This window comes from Cebus imitator, unplaced genomic scaffold, assembly GCF_001604975.1.
Source record: "Cebus imitator isolate Cc_AM_T3 unplaced genomic scaffold, Cebus_imitator-1.0 Scaffold260, whole genome shotgun sequence".
NCBI lineage: Eukaryota > Metazoa > Chordata > Mammalia > Primates > Cebidae > Cebus > Cebus imitator.
The window spans coordinates 357,013-368,888 of NW_016107575.1; the positions used below are offsets into that span (position 1 = coordinate 357,013).

The following is an 11,876-nucleotide window of genomic DNA, read 5'->3' on the forward strand; positions in this document are numbered from 1 at the left end:
ATTTTTAGTAGAGACGGGGTTTCACCATGTTGACCAGGATGGTCTCGATCTCTTGACCTCGTGATCCACCCGCCTCGGCCTCCCAAAGTGCTGGGATTACAGGCGTGAGCCACTGCGCCCGGCCGATACTTTCAATTAATGCAAAAAGGCTGCTCACTTTTAAAAGAACTGCCAAAACCTAAAAAGGAAAGAACAACAGGTGGAGGCAGAAAATAAAGAATGGGGGTGTGCCATGGAACTTAAAGGGGACTTTCCTTTTCTCCGTACTAACACTGTGGGAGAAAAGACATTGTTTAAAACTTCCCTTACGGTTTTCATCCCTATTCTGTGGAAGCATTGCTAAACTCACACCACACTCAACATTATTCAATTTGTAGACTAGCTTCATTCAAAATTTCACTTCTTTCAGCTTCTCACATCACCTCTCTAGATGTAATAAGCTAAATATTGCAACTCTGTTTCCTTCACTTTCAGATGAAACAACACAACTGCATAACTCTAACTGCAAACTTTGTGTCCCCTAAGACTGATCTGCAAGAGACACTTCCTACTTAGGCTGATGTTGTTTGGTTTACAGACGGATGTTACATAATGGATGAATCTGGAACTTACTGTACAGGTTTATGTAATAGTGTTTTCAACCGAAGAAATAGAAAGTGCTTACCTTCCAGAAGCCACTTACATTAGCTTCTGTCTTTGTACCACAACTGGGTATTGAAGATGTCATTTGCCCTGTAGAGGCCCTAAACTACTACACACAAAAGGCCCTAAATGACAGCCACATGAATGTCTCATTATTAAATAATGAATTTACTCTCACAAGAAGACTGTATTACAAAACTATATGGTCTTAGACATACTCACTGCAGCCCAAGGAGGAACCTGTGCCATGACAAAAACTGAACGCTGTGTTTATATCTCAGATGAATCAAATAACATCACCAAATTAACGACTGATTTGAAAAACTCAAGTAATTAACCTTTTGGATCTAAGCTACCAGTTAAGTAGTTGATTTGGATCTTGGAGAACTTGGTGGCAAAAGCTGTTATGTATTTTAGGAATTATAATCATAGTTTGTGTTTTGTCTTGCCTTTGTCTGCAGAGCTGTTATGGTATTTATCTGCAATTGGGTCAACATACAGCTGAGAAAATTAGAACAATGACTACTCAGAGAATTGTTTGATTTAAGAGGCAGCTATATAGCCTGAATCAGGTTCCAGAACTACTTTCTCTTGTTGCTTTATAGGTCGGACTTGGTCCTTTCCAATTTCCCCTCCTCCCTGGGATGTGACTGCCTAGGAAGGAGCCTTCCTAATGACGTGAGGTTTGATCAAATACAGGACCTGAGAATATAATTCTTCTATAATGCTTTTTCTGAAAGCTTTTGGAGAAAAGGGGGAAATGTGAAAGAATATTTCATCACCTTCCAAATATATTATGCAAAGGGAAAAAGTTAAGCCCCATAAACTAAATCACAGAACATGGCTGTTTTTCTTCTCTGGTGCATGACTGTTGCTTCCTGATCTTTGTGTTGTTACATATTAACCAGATTTTTTATTCTTTATTCAGACTAAGTGACGTTGGAGACAGAGACCCTTGTGATTGTTACATTTTTACAATGGAATGTTAACCCCCTTAAAGTGTAGTCAATAGTAGCGAATTAAATCTTCTGTGTACGTTAGCCTCATCTAGAAAATGCTGTAATTCTATACAGCTCTGTTTTTGGCGATACAGACGCTCCTGATCACTATTCTTTGCTGTCAGTGTTTGACAGGATAGCCACTCTTACACTTTGCACTTGAATAAACTCTTTTAACTGGATCCCTGAGCCTTTTGGTTACTTTAGGCTGACATTAGTTAATTAACTAGTTAGTTCTGCAGTCTGTTAATTCTGAGGGGTTGACCAGAGGTCCTCTAAGGTCCCTTCCAACTCCTAACATTCCACGATTTCGTGAATTTAAACACTATGGTTGCCCTGTATTAACTGGGTTCAGGACTAAGATAAATTAAGTCATCCAATCGACAAATATTTATTACAGTTTACTATTGTGTGTAGGTGTATCTGTGGAAATAGGAAACCGTATTTTCGTGCACTGCTGCCTCCAAATCGCAGACCTACAACTTTTTCAGCAGAAATTTTCTAAGCTACCCGCACCAGCCAGAGACGGAGATTGCGCGTCGGACGCAGCCAAGGATTGCTAAGGAGTCCGACTTGGTCCAAAACGGAAGTGGTCCCTGAAAATTACTTTCCCAGGAAACTTACATTTGAAAAACTACGCTATTCCAATTCGCCTTTTCCTAAAGTAAACTCATAAATAGAGACATAACCAAACTTTCGCTCTCGGTGCAGCGGAGAACGACGCTGTCCTCCCGAAAGGAACCTCTGATCTTCCGCGGCGGAAGCTGCATGGAACCAAGAAGCCGCGGGTGCTGGTTCTCCAACGAGCTTTTCTCCCGGCGGACCAGCCTCCCGGCGGGGTTGCCGTGGAAACCGAGCTGGCTGTGTGGATGCGGCGAAACGCTGTAGCGCGGCCTTTGCTGTCTGTCTGCGGAGGGAACTCACAACACCGACGTCAAGATGGTTAGTGTCTCTGAATAATGAGGGAATACTTTGAGTAGGTCCTGTTTCTGGCGATTAAAGGTTCCCAGCACACTTCTGTGTAAATCTAGGTGTGTCCGCAGAGGGTAATCCCCTGCTCTCCCTGGGTTCCCACGGTGGACAGGGATGTAAATACCTCGATGCTTTCTTCCTTTCTGCTTCTCCATTTAACCACATCTAAACCAGACGTGGGATGGGAAGCAGAGGAAGGGGAAGCTGAGATGACAGAAGCTATGCGAAAGCATCTTTTGCCGCACTCGAACCAGAGAAGATAAAGTTGGGAGTAGCTGTTTGGTCCGTCCTAAGCATTGGGTGACGGCTCTTCTAGTAGAATACCTGTTACAAAACGAGTTTGAATAGGCTTCCCTGGGGTTCGTTGTTAAGGATTTGACTTATTAATTACAGAGCTGTCACTCAGTTTAAATCTGATTATTGGAATTGGACCGTACAGCTGTCATTGTTTCTTTCACAGATGCTTTCAAGGGCCAAACCTGCTGTAGGCGGGGACGTCCAGCACACTGACAAAAGAAAGAAGAAAGGTAGGAAGACTCCAAAACTAGAGGAGCTCCTTTCACAAAGAGATTTCACTGGAGCTATTACCCTGTTGGAGGTAATGTCCAAAAACGTTGCTTCTTAATGAGTGAATACCAGACTATAGATGAATGCTTGGGTGCATGCTGGTTGCTATGCTGTTGAAATAGATGGGTACATTCTAGGGCTTCCTATGCAAATCCCCTGTAAATCAGGCACAGATTCCAGATTCTAAGTTAACTATAAACCTGATAAAAGATGAACTAAAAATCTAATTTCTTGGTCGGGCGCGGTGGCTCACGCCTATAATCCCAGCACTTTGGGAGGCCGAGGCGGGTGGATCACGAGGTCAAGAGATCGAGACAATCCTGGTCAACAAGGTGAAACCCCGTCTCTACTAAAAATACAAAAATTAGCTGGGCGTGGTGGTGCACGCCTGTAGTCCCAGCTACTCAGGGGGCTGAGGCAGGAGAATTGCTTCAACCCAGGAGGCGGAGGTTGCGGTGAGCCGAGATCGCGCCATTGCACTCCAGTCTGGGTAACAAGAGCGAAACTCCATCTCAAAAAAAGAAAAAAAAAAAAAAAGAAAAGAAAAATCTAATTTATTGAGGGCCACTTTTGATTATGCCTAGGTCACTGATGGTGATTATAATCTAAAAATATGGAGGGACATTTAATACAATGTCAGTTAACACATTGCTTATCCCAACCCTTGACCAATGTATGATTTTTTCCTATTAAGTGTTCTAAAATTTTGCTCAAATTTAAGTAATTCTAACATGCTTATGGTTGAAAATATTACAGCCCCAGAAAATATTTCAAATCTCCATGGCAGTAGTTCTCAGAACCTTTTAATATACGTCAGAATTACCTAGGGTACTTAACAGGATATCAATTCCTGGGCTCCTGCTCTAGGTCTGCAGTGGTGCTCAGGAATCTTCATTTTAAGGTGCGCAAGTCTAAGTGCTTCTGATGGAGATGGTCCCAGGGACTGAGCTTTGAAAAACTGCTTTGTGGGAAACACATGTTATAGGAGAGTGAAGTTTGCACCAAAGAATGAAGAATTCTGACAGCATGTTCTAATTGTGTTGTGCCACAGTTATTTCTCTTAAAATGCTGCTCCATCCATGTTACTCGGAATCTACCATTAATAATTGTTATTATTCGGTTTACATATATTTCCTCATCTTCCATGTAAAGTTTGCTGCTTTATTATTTATTTATTTATTTTTTTGAGATGGAGTTTTACTCTTGTCACCCAGGCTGGAGTGCAATGGCACAATCTTGGCTCACTGCAACCTCCACCTCCTGGGTTCAAGCGATTCTCCTGCCTCAGCCTCCCAAGTAGCTGGGATTACAGACCCCCGCCACCATGCCTGGCTAATCTTTTGTATTTTTAGTAGAGATGAGGTTTCACCATGTTGGCTAGGCTGGTCTCCAACTCCTGACCTCAGGTGATCCACCCGCCTCAGTCTCCCAAAGTACTGAGTTTACTGGTGTGAGCCACCGCACCCAGCCTAGTTCTCTTTCTTACTAGTGTTCTGGTACTGAGCATATTGTTTAGCTTTTTGGGTGTCAGCTTTCTCATCTTTACAGTAGGGGAGTTGGCATGGAAGCACCTTCTAGTTCTGTGAATCAGTGGAGTGAGTGCTGTGTATATGTCTATCTTCATCAGTCTGTTTTCCTCTTTTTTTCTTTAAGACAATGACCCCTTTTTTTCTTATTGTATAACAACAGGTTGCCTTTATTTTATTTTATTTTATTTTTGAGACAGGGTCTCACTCTGTCATCCAGGCTGGAGTGCAGTGATGTGATCATGTCTCCCTGCAGCCTCAACCTCCCAGGGCTCACATGATCCTCCCACCTCAGCTTCCCAAGTAGCTGAGACTACAGGCATGTGCCACTATGCCTGGCTAATTTCCATCTGGCTGGTTGGTTGTGTGTGTGTGTTGAGACACGGGTCTCACCATGTTGCCCAGGCTGGTCTTAAAGTCCTGGGCTCAAGGGATCCGCCTGCTTCTGGCCTCCCAAAATGATGGGAGTTACAGGGCCAGACTGCCTTTAAGTTCGCAGGGAGGCTCTGCTCTATGCTTACATTCTTAGGTAGTTGGTTGGAGTACCATGCTGCATGGGGATGGAAACTGCTATGGTTTCTGGTGAGGAAGTCTCATGCACTTTCCTGTAGCTCCAGGGAATTCAGGGAAACCTCAGGTGAGAATTTCTCCAGAAATAAGGCACTATTTTCAAATTCACAGCATTTGGTATGAGGAGGATTTCTAATGTTGTAGAGTTAGCTACAGGAGTAAATTCTTATCCCAGATAAGAAAATATCAAAGAGATGTCTTCTTCTTATAATGACTGAGGCATCTGAAGTTCTGTAGTGATGCTCCGTAAATATGTGTTGGTTCACTATTTGATTTATCACCCTGTAGAGTAAAAAAAAAATCTTACCTTGGGCCGGGTGCGGTGGCTCACACCTGTAATCCCAGCACTTTGGGAGGCCGAGGCAAGCGGATCACAAGGTCAAGAGATTGAGACCATCCTGGTCAACATGGTGAAACCCCTTCTCTACTAAAAATACAAAAAATCAGCTGGGCATGGTGGCGCGTGCCTGTAATCCCAGCTACTCAGGAGGCTGAGGCAGGAGAATTGCCTGAGCCCAGGAGGCGGAGGCTGTGGTGAGCCGAGATTGTGCCATTGTACTCCAACCTGGGTAACAAAAGCGAAACTCCATCTCAAAAAAAAAAAAAAAAAAATATTACCTTACCACAAAAATTCAGAATTCTGTGTCAAGGTCTTAGTTCTCCTCCAAAATAAGGCTTTTCTTTTTTTGGCAGAGGAATTCATAAAATATTTGTTTATAGTGGACATAAGTGAGGCCAAGTCTTCTGAACATCCTTAACTTTTGTAGGCCTGGTAAGCTAGCCTGCTGAAGAGTAATAGAAAGATTTAATGGCTTGTCCTCAGTGAAAGGTTATAATCTATTAGTAAATATATGTGTGTGCTAATGCAACAGGACTGAAGTGGGAGGTTAAATCCAGTAGAGCACAGGGGGTGACAGCATGGGCTTTGGAGTCAGACGTTTCTTTAAGTCCCTGCCAGCACACATACTGTCTGTGGGGCCTTGAGTTCATGGTTCAACCTCTCTAACCTCCAGTTATTTGGCTTTAAATATTTTACACAATCCTGTTCCTTATATATCACCCAGAATTGTTAGGCAACTCAAATCCTTTTTGGAGTACAACATCAGTAGATACAGAATGCCAAATGGGAAATATTTGAAAATATAAATTTCTGTGACAATTAGTAGGTAATTGTCCTGTTTAATTAAACGTCATATTGTCATGCTTCTAATACTTAGATTGCCTGTTGTTCATCAGTAACTCAACATAGCATTTTTTTTAAACAGAGAGTTTACTATTCAAAGTTTTTCATGATTTTTTAAAATATATTTTTAACCTGAAGTTCAAACGTCATGTTGGGGAACAAGAAGAGGATACTAATTTGTGGATTGGATATTGTGCCTTTCACCTTGGTGACTACAAGAGAGCTCTGGAGGTTAGTGTAAAAAAAACCCATTTTTTCCTATCAGAAGTGTGTTTAAAATGTTATTAAACTTTATATTATAATAATACATGTCCACGGTAAAATTCAAACAATCCAGATGGAAACAAAAAGAAGTTACCTATTTGTGTTCCTCAATTATACTTGTTAATGAAAGCAACTACTGACTTTTTAAAAATGTATCATTTCAGTAGTTGTCTATATTGTAATATGCTCCATTACAGTAGTTCCCTCTTGTCCATGGTTTTGCTTCCCGGGGTCAAGCTCAGTTACCCCAGGTCAATCTCAGTCCAAAAATAGGTGAGTACAGTATAATAAGATATTTTCAGAGAGAAAGAGAGAGAGAGAGAGAGCAAAAAGAGACCACATCCTCATAACTTTTATTACCATATATTGTTATAGTTCTATTTTATTATCAGTTATTGGTGTTAATCTCTTATTGTGCCTAACTTATAAATTAAACTTTATCATAGGCGTGTATGTATAGGAAAAAACATAGTATATATAGGATTCAATACTATCCAAGGTTTCAGACATGTACTAGGGATCTATCCCCCATGGATAAAGAAGGATGACTGTATATGTACCTGTATCTTGTATACGTTTTACTTCACATGCATACTAATGAGGTTGTACAACATATTGGTATTAGGATTTAGTAAGTAAATCTTCAGAACAGGAAAATTAAGCCATTTTGATAAAAACTTGCATGAGTCTTCGCTCAAGAGAATTTCACTTTTCTTTCGCTTGGTTATTTTTAGACATAGGAACGATTATATTATCTTTATAGTTTTGCAAGTAGAATTGTTTTGGAAATTGTTTTTCTTGGTCATTGTAAACCCTACCCATCTACAATAATTAATCAATAGGATTATGGATTCAAATAAAATTATAGAGGGCTTACATCCAGTCATTTTTAATTCACAAATGAAATTGCTTAAGCATTTCCTACATATTCTTATTCCCAAGATGTAATCTAAGCAAATTTGAAGAACCTGCGTGACTAAAATGAAAATATTCAAGGACAGGTAATAAGGAGGCGAGCCATAGAACAAAGGAACAGAGCTGGTGAAGGAAAAGGGAAGATGTGCAAAGGACAGAATAGAGGCTGGTAGTATTTGTAAAAGGTATAGGAGGAAAGGAAGAACAACCCACGTGTAGTAAGAAACAACACCTGGGAAAGACTGATCAAAAGTGAGAGTATAGGGAAAATGTCATTGACAAAGTGAATCTCAGAAAGTGTCCTTGGCAGGAAAAACAAAAAATTTAAAAAATATGAACCCCCCCCTACACACATATAAACAAAGCCAGAAAACAATTAGAATGAAATGGAATTTGTAGTGTATTAAATAAGCCATCAGATTTTAAGTTAACTGAACATAGGACTTTCTTAAGGGGATCTTGTATGTCTTTTTAAGTTAGCAGAAATGAAGTAGTTCAGTTACTCTTTGTTCCTGTTGTTTGTTAGTCCCTGTCAGTATTAATTGAGGGACAAAAACCACAAGTATAAGATCATATGGACAGTAGCGCTGCAGATGTGGGATTGAACTTTAGCTTCAGTATTTAACGTTTTCAGATATAGAATAATTGCAAAGCATGTAGGATTCCCTAAATGGTAAATTGCTTCATCTCAGTATGATATCCTATTCCATTATGGAAGAATGGCCCATCAATTGCTTTGCTGCCAAAACAAGATCACTGCTTACTGTATGTTTCAGGAATACGAAAATGCTACAAAAGAGGAAAATTGTAATTCTGAAGTCTGGGTGAACCTAGCTTGCACCTACTTCTTTCTTGGGATGTATAAACAAGCCGAAGCTGCTGGATTTAAAGGTAAAAGGGCTCTTTTTATCTGATGTTCTTCACTCATAGTAAGAGTCATTTTGAAGATTTTAAAACTTAGTGTATTCCTTTTTCTATTGAGGAAAAAAAAAGATTGACATTGGAAAGCTAAAAAAAATAGCTTTAACCCTCAAAGAATATTGGATTTGAGAAACTTTATGTTTAAAGAGAGAGTTAGCCAGGCATGGTGGCTCATGCCTGTAATCCCAGCACTTTGGTAGGCCTAGGCAGGTGGATTGCCTGAGCTCAGGAGTTCGAAACCAGCCTGAGCAACATGGTGAAACCCTGTTTCTACTAAAAATACAAAAATTGGCCAGGTGTGGTGGCAGGTGCCTGTAATCCCAGCTACTCGGGAGGCTGAGGCAGGAGAATCGCTTGAACCCGGGAGGCGGAGGTTGTGGTGAGCTGAGATCGTGCCGCTGCACTCCAGCCTGGACAACAGAGTGAAACTCTGTCTCAAAAAATGAAAAATAAAAAAAATAGAATTAATGCTACACCCCACCAGGCTACAGCCAAAAATCAGGATGAAGGAAGAGAAAAGGCAGGGTGTCTTTCTTAGGCCCCGTCATGGGAGAATAGGCATGCTGTTGGTGGTAGTTAGGTAGAGTTTTATTCAGGCTTTTATGGCTGTGGACTTTGTGGCTGCTTTTCCTGTTTCTGAGTGAGAAGCCCAGCAATTTCAGCTTGAAGAATCCAGAAATCATCCCTTCTGCTTTCTTACATATGGATATTCATCTCGGGGCAATTGTACTCAAATTTGAAAATGAGAATAAAAGGGAAACATGAGGCCGGGCATGGTGGCTCAAGCCTGTAATCCCAGCACTTTGGGAGGCCGAGGCGGGTGGATCACGAGGTCAAGAGATCGAGACCATCCTGGTCAACATGGTGAAACCCCGTCTCTATTAAAAATACAAAAAATTATCTGGGCATGGTGGCGCGTGCCTGTAATCCCAGCTACTCAGGAGGCTGAGGCAGGAGAATTGCCTGAACCCAGGAGGCGGAGGTTGCGGTGAGCCGAGATCGCGCCATTGCACTCCAGCCTGGGTAACATGAGTGAAACTCCGTCCAAAAAAAAAAAAAAAAGGGAAACATGGTAGAAAAAGTTAATTAGAGTATGAACCAACTTAAGTTCAAGAAAATGCAGAGAAAAGTGGGCACTGTAATATTTGATAGGGAAGAATGTATTCAAGGTAGAATTAATTTATACATATAAAGAATTTCAGCTTGACCGGGTGCTGTGGCTCACGCCTCTAATCCTAGCACTTTGGGAGGCTGAGGTGGGTGGATCACCTGAGGTCAGGAGTTCAAGACCAGCCTGGCCATCATGCTGAAACCCCATCTTCATTAAAAAAAAAAAAAAAGAATTTCAGCTCAAATTCATGGCAAATGTGGAACTTGAAGACTTTTTTTTTTTTTAAAGACAGGATCTCACTATGTTGTCCAAGCTGGAATACAGTGGCTATTCATAGGTATGAGCATAGCATCCTATAGTCTCAAACTCCTGGCTTCAAGCCAGCCTCCAGCCTCTGCCTTCTAAGTAGCTGAGACTACAGACACACCCACCACCATACGCAGCAAAGCCTTTCTTTATTTGTACCCAAAATGTTTCATATGTGCTTATGTAGTTTTTCTCAATTTCATTATAAGGTCCTTTATGTTACTTACTTTATCTCATATTTCTAGGCTTTATCTGTGCTAAGAACAGTGTTAGACACATAAAAACTGATCATGGCAGCTATCTCTATTTCTATATATATTTTTTCTTTCTTATAGATTGAAGTATGACTTTTTCTGTAAAAGAGGTAGAATTGGGTATCCAGAATCAGGAAGTTTTCCAAGAATGCAAAGGATATTTGGAACTTAAAAGCTGTTAATATTTTTGCTTGACTGCCTGCTTCAATGTGGCACATAATTATGCTAGAAAATCTGTGGAATAGAGACTGGGCTAGTATTTAGGAAAATATGGCAGTATAATTGTGGAAAAGGAAATAGCAGAAGGAATTAAAAGAATACTGGGACTAGGAGCTGAGTGAGTGCATTCATACACACATCGAGATGACCATGGTGTCTATTACCAGTGTTTGGTTTGGTATATGAACAACACAGAGGCGAGCTGCTACTCTAATCATGTGTGTGGAGCGTTGTGTTGTGGATCACCGTAATAGGATCAGGTAGAATAAGCAGTAGAGAAGAGCGAAATCTTAGCACATTTCTCTTCTGGTTCTTGATGCTGTTTCTGCTACTGCAGGTGGAGACCAGACTCAAACAATATATATTCTAGCAGAGACATACCTAGGAACAGATAAGTAAAGATTTGAGAAGATCATCCGAGTTTCATTTCATTCCTACAAGGGACTGCTAGACCTAGACTGTTGAGTTCTTTAATAAGCAGCTTGGATGGTTTTTTTTTTCAGCTTCGAAAAGCCGACTCCAAAACCGCCTCCTCTTCCACTTGGCTCACAAGGTATTTATGTTCTCATTTCACATTGTTTTGTTTTAAAAATATTTTTCTTTTTCTTCCTTCTTGTTGCTACAACTAGTGAGATAATTAGAAATTATTGTTAATAATTTTCTAGAACAAGTGGAATATAACTGTTAATTATATAGGATTTTCTCCTCTATCAGTGTTCTTTTTTTTTCTTTTTTTTTTTGAGTCTTGCCCTGTCGCCTGGCTGGAGTGCAGTGGCACCATCTTGGCTAACTGCAATCTCTGCCTCTTGGGTTCAAGAGATTCCCCTGCCTCAGCCTCCGGAGTAACTGGGATTGCAGGCGTGCACCACCACGCCCAGCTAATTTTTTGTATTTTAGTAGAGACGGGGTTTCACCATGTTGGCCAGGATGGTCTCAATCTCCTGATCTCATGTTCTGCCCACCTGGGCCTCCCAAAATGCTGGGATTACAGGTGTGAGCCACTGTGCCTGGCCCAGTGTTCCTTACCCTCTTAATTTATTCAGAGATGTTAGGTTTTATTTCTCCTTAAGCCACAGTCATAAGAAGTTTAGACCAGGCGTATTGGATCACACCTGTAATCTCAGCACTTTGGGAGGCCGAAGCTGTTTGATCACCTGAGATCAGGAGTTCGAGACCAGCCTGGCCAACATGGTGAAACCCTGTGTCTACTAAAAATACAACAAAAAAAAAATAGCTAGGCGTGTTGGCACACACCTTTAATCCCAGCTATTGGGGAAGCTGAGGCAGGAGAATCACTTGAACCCAGGAGGCAGGAGTTGCAGTGAGCTGAGATTGCACTACTATACTCCAGCCTGGAGCAAGACAGAGCAAGACTCTGTCTCAAAGAAAAAAGTTTAGTTTGTGTCAACTATCCTATTATTTCTTAGT

At 41.0% G+C, this 11,876-nt stretch overlaps 1 protein-coding gene across 2 annotated transcripts in view; it reads left to right on the forward strand.

Moving 5' to 3' along the window:
* The first annotated feature begins 2,217 nt into the window (after window positions 1-2,217).
* Window positions 2,218-11,876, forward strand: part of TTC26 (tetratricopeptide repeat domain 26) — a 66,133-nt gene continuing 56,474 nt past the window's right edge. The window contains exons 1-5 of one of the 2 annotated variants that reach the window (XM_017499724.2): window positions 2,218-2,582; window positions 3,073-3,210; window positions 6,597-6,689; window positions 8,414-8,528; window positions 10,952-11,001. In XM_017499724.2, the coding sequence (XP_017355213.1) occupies window positions 2,580-2,582; window positions 3,073-3,210; window positions 6,597-6,689; window positions 8,414-8,528; window positions 10,952-11,001 (399 nt within the window). In that variant the 5' untranslated portion in view covers window positions 2,218-2,579. Of the gene's footprint in view, window positions 2,583-3,072; window positions 3,211-6,596; window positions 6,690-8,413; window positions 8,529-10,951; window positions 11,002-11,876 lie in introns of those variants that run through there. The other variant, XM_017499725.2, reaches the window with a different exon arrangement.